Source organism: Montipora capricornis, chromosome 2 (genome assembly GCF_036669925.1).
Source record: "Montipora capricornis isolate CH-2021 chromosome 2, ASM3666992v2, whole genome shotgun sequence".
NCBI lineage: Eukaryota > Metazoa > Cnidaria > Anthozoa > Scleractinia > Acroporidae > Montipora > Montipora capricornis.
This window is the reverse complement of record NC_090884.1, coordinates 47392598-47402665: the sequence shown is the minus strand read 5'-3', so window position 1 is coordinate 47402665 and position 10068 is coordinate 47392598. Positions and strand designations below refer to the sequence as shown.

The 10068-nt window shown below is 38.8% G+C and overlaps 1 protein-coding gene across 1 annotated transcript; it reads right to left on the bottom strand.

Moving 5' to 3' along the window:
* Nucleotides 1-1438: 1438 nt before the first annotated feature.
* Nucleotides 1439-3824, bottom strand: LOC138038064 (uncharacterized). Its single transcript, XM_068883882.1, has one exon. The coding sequence runs from the start codon at nt 3432-3434 to the stop codon at nt 1887-1889; it is 1548 nt and encodes a 515-aa protein (XP_068739983.1). The 5' UTR covers nt 3435-3824; the 3' UTR covers nt 1439-1886.
* Between the last annotated feature and the right edge of the window lie 6244 nt (nt 3825-10068).

Here is a 10068-nt window from a genome sequence, read left to right as displayed (position 1 = left end):
AATACTCAGTGATACTACACACCAAAACATCTAAGATTATATATATTTCAAGTGTGAGTTATAGACGAAATGGAGAAGTGATGGTCACGCTAACTGGACAATTTAAGCAATGGGCCATTTTCGAAATATCAATAGAGCTTTGTTACATGACGTCACGGCGGCGCGGCCATGTTGGTGTTCCAAAACAAAGAAATGTCGGCCATGATGGCGTACAAAACTACTCCTCCAGGAATTAAACTCTATTTTTATGCAAACTGACTTTCCTTTGCTTCAGTAATCCAATATGGCTGCTGGTCACGTGAGTGAAAACGCTCTATATTCAGCTTGATAGTGAGGCAAAGAGGACAAAAACAATAGAAACAAGTTGCAACGAATGTGAAAGATATATGGGTTATTGACCAAGCTTGAGGTCAAGATGGCTGGATATTGGCCAAGTTCTTTTTTTGTGTGTTCATGGACCCAGACGAAGTCGAGCTCCATAAACACCGAAAAAAAACGAGGCCAATATCCCGCCATCTTGACCGAACGAGCTTGGTCAATAAAGGATTTACTATATGGGATAAAACACAAAAAAAATGATCTTTGATCTTTCGGGACCAAGCGAGAAATCCCGAGCGGGCAGTATAGCTAAATCTTGCCCGCTCGGGTATTCTGCTCTCTCATTGGACAATTTGAAACACTTGGCTAAAGATGTAACTGTGATGATAAATTCCGTTCAGGTTTGAAAAGTCAGTCAAAGTCCCCACAACTAGTCCTTATCCGGGCTATATGCACCCATGAATCTTGAATGCAAACTGGTTTAATTTTTTTTTTCTCATCGCTTGACTAATGATAGCAAAGGGTAGATTTTAAAAAGGAATTTTGTTCGTCGTATTTTTATTAAAATATGGAGGGCAGTTGTTATATTAGGGCCCTTTTCCACGGATGCTATTGTAACAGCGGAGTAAGTATCTTTATTATATCCTTTTTCAAATAAACTACTGAGTCTTTAGTGAAACTTTGGGTTTAAATTTGCAAAAGGCTGTCTTTTAGTAATATTGAAAGGGGTGACATGTCCAGATCCTAGATCTCAGTTAACTTCGACATACAGTGAAACCCGACAGAGGTGCGATTCCTGGGACTTGTCTCAACATTAAATTATTGTTCAATGTGATATTTGCAGTGCAGGTGGGGTTGAAAGTTCCCACACCGAAGCTGAGTGTGTGGCACCATATTCATTGATCTATGAATGAACGTCCAAGCCTGTCAGTGAATGCGTCTTTCATACGTAATGAAATCCACTATTTCGAGCCAGTCTAAGTCTCTATTCTCCACTTTCTTCTAGGGACATGTCTTTTCCAGGCGGTTGTTGGGAGAAACAATCCCTGGTGCTCAGTTATTTGATGGACTTGTGTGGCCTATGTACATTTGTACCCAAGGCTTCCAGACGCACTGGTGCCATCAGTAACTCTTTATTGATCAACTACATACCAAGGATCAAACTATATAATGAGGGTACGAGGCCAGTGACTCACAACTCAAACCTGCATATATGCAAAACTTAACGTACTGTCATGTTCATTCATTACCTCTTTCCAGTTAGATTTAACCTTAGTGCGGGGTTGTGCAACAGCTATAGCGAAGATATCTGTTTACAAACATTGCTTATGTCATTCAAATTTGCCAACCACGGGAAAAAAAGAAGTTTTGTTTCGACAGCCAATGGGGCTCTGGTTGGCACATTAATGACAATGGGTGATGTCAACGAAATCTTCCCTATAACAAATTTGTTTTCTAGTGGGTCTCCTAAAATGTTAGAGATCAAAAGAAAATTCATCTTGGGATTGCAAGATTGCAGCAACAGGGAATAAAAGTGCTGCGATATTATCCTCAGTATTCTGTGTGTGTTACACAGAAGTCTCATCTTGGTCGTTTGGGACTATGGCATCTGAAGAAAGAGCTAAAGGACCACTGTTACCCTTAATGACAATTATCTCTTGAAATCTGCGGTACAATTGTTCAAACTGCGATCTAAATCCTTTGCTTTTGTGATATTTTTGCATGTTTTTCATTAAGAAAGAGATCTCTTCCTCGAATTGCCGACCAGTGTCTCTAACAATTACCTCATCGAGTGCAAACTTTGTTACACGCTCATGTATATCCTTGAGTGTTTCTAAATTTCTATTTCTTTCTTCGTCGAGTGGTCCTTGTTCAATGAAGTGAATGTAGTTACGTATCTCGTGTAACACTTTCACAACTACCAATTCGTCACGATCGCCTGAGTCGATCTTGTCAATAAAGTTCAGGTTGTATGCTTGTTGACGCAATTCTTTGGCAATGTCTGACATGTACTTCTCCGTGTCCAGGTCATTTTGAATTTTTTGCAGGAAACCGCGTTGCTGACATTGATCGTCTTGTACCTCCCAAAGGGATGGGGACTGAAACATTGACTGAAATGTAAATTTGCTGCATTGATCATAACTTATCGCTTCTTTGCTACAGTGTTCATAATTCATTGCTGTTTTGCTGAAGGGTTTATAATTTATCGCTGCTTGCCAATCACCAAATCTAAGCTGGCGAACATAAGGAATGTCTGTTTCCAGCCTTTCATCCACATTACTCCTCCGCGATTCCTCCTTTTTCTTATCACTGCCAAAATGTCCAAAATGTTCGAGGCATTTCAAAATGGTGTCAACTCTTTCCTCTCCTTTGTAAAATGGCAACGTAAGTTCTACCAAATCAGTGACCAGCTTTCCAAGTTCAGCCCTGATATTTTCAGGAACTGTTCCTAATAGAATCAATGATGCGCACCGACTCAAAAGCCGAAAAACTGAGTCTAGGTCTTCCCGAAGGGCATCCAGCTGCTTGGTTTTGAAACGTTTGTAATCAGGATCCCTCATCATGAATCTCAAGACATCAGTGCCCTTTATGTCTTTGTAAATCTGAATTTTCCCGAATGTGTTCTTCACCTCTGAAATTTTCCAAGGGATGTTTTTACTTTTCAGTTCATTGCGCTCTCTCCTGATAGTTTCCGCGAAATCACGCCACTCTTTTCTTTGCTGATCTCTTCGATCTCTATCCTCTTTTCTTTGCTGATCTCTTCGATCTCTATCCTCTTTTCTTTGCTGATCTCTTCGATCTCTATACCTCAAATAGAGTGTTCCAAATGCAAAAATTGAGATCGCAAGCCCAACATTGACGCAATAGTAAACGAAAATTATTATGTCTCTGTACTCTGTAGCAAATCCCATGACATCAACTGCTGCTTGGACAAGGGAGCGCAGTGACGAACAGGGTTGCGAACAGGGTCGGCGAAGGCATCGGCATGTACTAAAACCCGAAACACCGAAACGAAACCATCGAAACACCGGAACGAAACCAAAGGAACCATCGAAACATCGAAACGAAACCAGCAAAACAACCGAAACAGCTATCGAAACAGCCAAAATGACCATGCAGATCGCGAGATTTTCTGAAATTCTTTCACTCGTGATGTAGTTTCACTGTATTAAGTAAAATTAGTCGTTTTGTTCAAAGTTGTTCCCTTCTTCACAAGCACACAATAGACTTGGTAAATTCAGTCTCCATCATTAACTATCTCTTCGAAATGCAAATACATTTCAAGAATACAATAATTTACAACATTTTTTTATCATAACTTTGTCGCCTCGTATTTTCGTTTGTTGCCTTGGTCTTTGCACTGCTCCAACCTCGTTTTCACTAGGTCGCCGTATGCGCATCAATTGCGTGACATAGTTATAAGAAAGGAAGAATAATGAAATGAAAGAATCTTCTGGTGTGCTTAGGGAATCTGCAAAGATTGTGAATAAACAGCAACTCAAACAGGAAACTTGAAGGAAACCATTCGAGAAATTATTATAAGCGACAGTCAGCCCGGAGGTCAAATTTTATACTGCAATCGAGTCTGTTTCGATGGTTTTGTTCAAGTTTTTGTAGCTGTTTCGTGTGTTTCGGTGGTTTCGTTTGGTGTTTCGGTTCTTTCGCTGGTTTCGTTTCGATGGTTCCGGTGGTTTCGTTCCGCTGTTTCGGTGGTTTCGTTCAGGGCCATTTTCTTTTGCCCGTTTAGACTTCCCCTTGCCTCCGCGATCTGCCCCTGGATCTCCGAGGATGTATCGGTGTATACGAGCCTTCTGACAATGACTTTCCCCACTATACATTGACCCAAAGCTATTTTCCTGAAAGGAAGTATTATACCACATAAATTATTTTGTTTTGAGAATCTGTTTTACTTCATTTTCACAGTGAAACCAGTAGAATTAAATGTTCTATGGTGGTTTTATCTCGCATCTCACCGACTGACTGCACGTATTGTCATGTTGGTGTAAAATCAGTATTTTAATTCTTTCCTGATTGCCAACAGGGAACCACAGCATGTTTACTGCCCACATTCTTACAACTTGTTATTGTAAATATATTTTGTGGTAAAGTTGACATAATCAAGTCGAAGTACATTGTTTCGCATGCAATTCCATAGCAATCTGCTTCTTGTGCTATTCAAGCCATGACTGAAGAGCTTTTCCATGTCTTGTCCTACCAGTGAAGACATTGTGATGTCTTGGAATGCTGCTCATAAACGTGATCGGTTGGGCCTAAAAAAAAGGCACAATTTGCTAGACAGAGTTAAGTCTATGAATCTAGCTCTCAGGACTGGAAGGGTGAAGCCAAATTTTAAGAATATTCCAGGGAAATTGACAATCTAAAGGGCAAGGTTTAAAAGTAGTTTGAAGATTTTTATCTTGAAAAACAATTCCACAAATAGTGGTTGTGGGTGACGCAGCTTAACGATAGAATTAGTCACTCAAACAAGAGACTTCCATAGGATTTTTGACTCGGTTCCAAAAGTGTTGTTTGCATTTAGAGCAATGACACTTCCAATTTATTGGAACGTAGAATGTTTTAGTGCGCTAGGCTTAACTTTTTTGTTACACGAAAGTCACATGTCGGGTCACATGTCAGTTACAAGTGCAATTTAGCCTGCAGCTGGTTATTATAGGGTGCATTCTTTTCAATTAAAAAATCTATCATTCTAACATCATTTTTTGAACCAGTTAAGTACAAAGAAACTCTTTTAATTCCTTGATCTTCTAACGTTGTTACCAAGAGTTTGGACTCGAGAAAGGCTGAACTCGTTATCAAAATAATATTTGATCAGAAACTGACAAAGTTCCCTGCTGTGTTACCCGGACTAGAAATGTCGAATGCTTCGCCTGTGCAGAACTTATACCGTTTCTTTAATGGAGCTATTTGGTTCCTGTGAATTTGTTTTGTTGAACTACAATATTATTAGATTTGTGTTTTATATTATTTTGTGGATAAACTGCAATGTTTTTTTTACTCTCAATGTAAATTAGAATACATAGCAATAGATAATTAGAAGTTTATTGTATCCAGGTTTCCACGCCATTGAATTAAAAGTACATTGTAGTTAGGTTTGGTGGTGAACGAATTGTTTAGCTATGTTTGGTTTAGGTTGTCTGTAACAATAAGCTAATAAGCGTGTGGCTAATTTTAGTGTTGAATAATGAATAACAAAATAAAATGACAGAAATAATCGTCCTGCCTTCCTTTTTTGCGAGTTTTACACATGTCCCAGAATCTGGCCGGCTAAAGCTGGATTTTCGTTTGAGGGCGGATGCCGGACGTTTCGTCCGGTCGATTTCATGTCTGGTACTTGGATGCCAATGTTTGAGGGGTTTGTTTTATATTTTGGTATAAGGCTACAAACGGGCAACAAAGGAAAAGGGAGTGTCCTACGCATCCGTTCTTTGTGTCGTCACGCAACGCTCCTTCCCACACAAAGAATGGCTGCTTTCTTTTGAACTACATTCCCTTCCCTTGTCTGACCAATCAGAACTTGTTTCGCATATCCTGAAACCGTTGGCGCCAAAGCGAATAAGCCAATCAGAGCTCGTGTCTTACATTCAAGCGACCCGGTGCAAATTTCACAGGCAGTTTATATTTAATTTTCCATCGAACCAACCTCTGACAGGAAGTGACCTGGACAGATGATTACAACATGTCTCTCAATATGCCTCTCAGTTCATGTCAACTACAAATGAGTCAAAGAGATCAAGTACGGAGCATGACAATGGTAGATTACGTGACATAACAATGATAGAAAACCTATTTCCAACCATCTTGACAGACAAATTACATGTATTCGTGTAGGGTTTTTTGATGTTCACGACATTATAACGGCAGAAATCTCGATTCACGCATTACAGTTAATATATAATTCACGAATCACGGCTGTATTCCTTCAGTTTTCCCGATTCACGCTCTGTTTTCGGGTCAATTCACGGATCACGCGAAACCTATAATTCCAGACACGCCTTGTCGAACAGGTAACTTTTGCGCGTGTTTGTTATGTTTTTATTCTGCTTGATGAAAATAGGCGTCAATTATAACATTTATCATTTTGTCTTCGATTCCTCGTACTTGTCAAAAGGGCTGGTCGTTCGAAAATCATTTCAACCATAGGTTGTATGATAAAACAGGGTCCTAACGAGGTGTATGGGATCAGGGATCAAAGGCCTGAAAAGGGCCGGGATTAGAGATCACAGCCCAGGGATCTGGAATAACAACGCGTGCGATTGGGATCAGCAGTATTTTTCATGGAATCAGGGATAAAATTTTTGCGGGTTCAGGGATCAAAAATCTCATCATTTTCGGGATCAGGGATCAAAATTTTGGGTAAAAATATAGGATCAGTTACGAAAAAATGTACCTCGTTACAACCCTGATATAAGATCAAGATTTCCTGAACAACTTCCGACAACATTAAAGAGAAAAAAAATCAAACAGAGAAGAGAACAAGTTAAATGTAGCTCACTCAGTACAAACAATAACTTCCGCTATCAACTCGGAGAAATCATTATTTATCTAGAGCGTTCGTGGGACTAGTAAATTTGGGTTCTGGAATATGTGAGGGAGTACATGATGTTTCCGTCCTCGTAAATATCCTTATTTGAACGTGAGCATAATACCTTACTTACATATCGGTACATACATACGGGATCCTGAGGTACTACAATAGGCGTTTAGAATCCTACATGAAATCCTAGTAGAATGGATTAGTTCCCACGATGTAATACGTTGGCTGTGTATGCAACACGTAAACAGCATATTTGCACCTTTGGTTAAGCAACAATACTTCAGATTCGTATCAGGCAAGTAACTGATCTACTTATCAACTTATTGTTCGACGGGTCACGTTCACTAAGTGTCACGCTTTCCTTAAGTTTACTACACTACTATGTGAAGTTGAGGTTTTAAACCTTTGCAAAAACCGTGACCGATAAGTCTTTGCACAGCGTTGGATCAGAGAAGATCGTGATCAGTCAAAATTAATTAAGAAATATTGATGATTTTTTCAAACGATATTTCGGCTGGCCAATACCAGCCTTCATCAGGTCATTTTTTATTTTATTTTAAATAAACCTGATGAAGGCTGGTATTGGCCACCCGAAATATCGTTAAAAAATACATTTCAGCGTTGTTTTATCAGTCGTGCAATAGTCTACACTACTATGAAAAACCTCGAGGTAGTCTTGATATGCTCAGACTTGCGTATCTGTTGTATGACGTATTACAAAATGGCGCCGGGAATGCAGACGGGCTTGCAGACAGTCGACGAAAAAATCTCAAAAAGGTCACCTTTGAAACCACAGGACACCCAGAATTATAAACTGCGTTCTCCTTCGTCGAACGCAATAATTATCGAACTCCAGTGATCACGAACTGACTTCCGTGTCTCAAGTCTCAGAGGTCTTGATTTAGATATTTGCAAGTCAAGTCATCACGGTCCAACTGCTCAGTTATCCACCTCTTAAAATAATTGAATTTGCTTCTGAGCCATCATCAATACCCTTTACACATATTTACAACCAATCTATTGCAAGTGGGATAGTACCGGATGTGTCCAAAATACCAAGAGTTACACCAATTTATAAGTCTGGTGAGGTTACAGATACTGGGAATTACAGGCCTATTGCAGCACTTTCATCCTTAAGTCAGTAAAGTGCTGGAACGATTAATGTATAATCAGCTCTACCTTTTTTCAGAAAACAGATTACATTATATATAAATACCAATTTGATAAATACCAATTTGGCTTTAGGAAAGTTTACTCTACCAAACAAGCTATTTTATAAATTACGGAGAACTTGAACTCAGCAATTGATAACAAACAAATTACCTGTACGTGGCCTATTTCTCGATTTCTTTTTAAAAGGCATTTTCCAGTTAACCATGATATTGTGCTCTCTAAATTATACACTTATGGAATCCGTGGAACTCCGTTTAAATGGTTTAAAAGCCACTTATGCAATCGCACTCAATATGTAAAAAATTGATGAAGTTGAATCCAGTATGGAACTATTAAATGTGGAGGTCCCCAGGGTTCAACCCTCGGACCATTGTTATTCTCGTTCTATATTAATGATGTGCCAAACTCCTCTGAAAAGCTTTCTTCTAGAATATTTGCAGATGATACTAATATTTTCTTTACCAGTAATAATGCAAAGGAGGTCGAATTTACAATGAAGAGCTTAAGTTAATTCTAAAATACTGTGCTATTAATAAGTTATCTGTAACTTATATGCTAATAACATTGTCAAAGAAAAAAATACACTCACGTATCCAAAATATTGAATGTAAAAGCTATATTAGATATCTAGGTATATACATTGATGAGCATCTACAGTGAGAACCCCGAATTCAACATTTAAGTAATTATAATTAAGTGAAGCTATGATCTTCGCAGTTATGAAAGCAAATTTTTGCAACTGAGTAGAGAAGCCTGAAAAATTCAGGACTTCAACGCGGGGTTTGAACCCGACAATTAGCGAAGAATGTAGGTATAATCAAAAGGCTAAGACACTATCTTGATCTCCGTATGCTTTAACAGTTATATTATACCCTTATCGATCCATACTTTAAACTATGGTGTCATCAGCTAGGGTGCTGCTTACAAAACTAGGTTAAACAAAATCTGCACTAAGCAGAATAAATGTATACGAAGCATGGTCTTTGCTCATGGAAGAGGACATGTCTACCCCTATTACAATCTTGGAATTTTAAAATTTGAACATATTTACAAACTAAAAATGACACCCTGCATATAAAGATAATAATGATTAAAGCAACACCTGCATCAGAGATTCATTCACATAATACTAGGTATGCTGCAAATCAAAACTTCTTTAAGCCATCAAGACACACTAATTCAGTGTTATATCTGCATTTAAATTTTCCGCAGTAAAAATTTAGGAATCTGCTCCACCAGAACTTAAACGCTTCCATACCGTGTACTCTTTAAGGACGTTCGCGCGAAAGTTTTTCAACATTGATTTTCTTCTGAAACTTTTACCACTGTAAGATGATGAGTTAGTTATGTCAGAAATGTAAAAAAAATGGGGGGTCACCGACTTCGTTTTGGAGAGAACATGTCCGGAAAAACACTCAAAATGTGACAAAATCGGGCTTCGTTATCGAATAAGGCCAGTGTCTGTAAACCCAAATATATTGCAATTAAATCTTTGAAGTGAAATCTTCTCTGCCAAATATTGTTTAAGTGGACTAATTAAGTGAATTTAGTCAACTGGTGAGGTTCCCTTAAAGATCAAGTTTGCATTTAGGGACCACAGTTTCACGCGCCTTGCAGCCGCAAGATGGCAGGATTTGATGTCCCGTGAGCAGAAATCTTGAAATTTTTTTAACTTCCCACATTGATTTTTTGTTCATTTTTGGACAACGTGGAGATGATTGTAAATAAAATCCGTTTCTGGGAAGAAAAATAGGGGTCACCGAACGTCCAAGACCGTTAAATCCAGGCAAAGCTATAGCAATGGCCTTTTGCCCTATCAGTTCTCATTTTATTACTTAGCGCGCGCGCTCGTGTATGACGTGGGGTGTGCATTTGCGTGCGCAGTAAGGATGCGCAGAAACAATTGGCGCGAACGTCCTTAAAAGGCACAACAAAAGTTTTCTATTGACCACTCAAAACTGGCCATAGGTTTACTAGTTAGATAATGAAAATAATGCTGTACAATATGCAGGACATCTTTT

Coding starts and splice junctions, on each gene's coding strand:
- LOC138038064 (XM_068883882.1), bottom strand. CDS start 3,434: ATGGTCATTTTGGCTGTTTCGATAGCTGTTTCGGTTGTTTTGCTGGTT.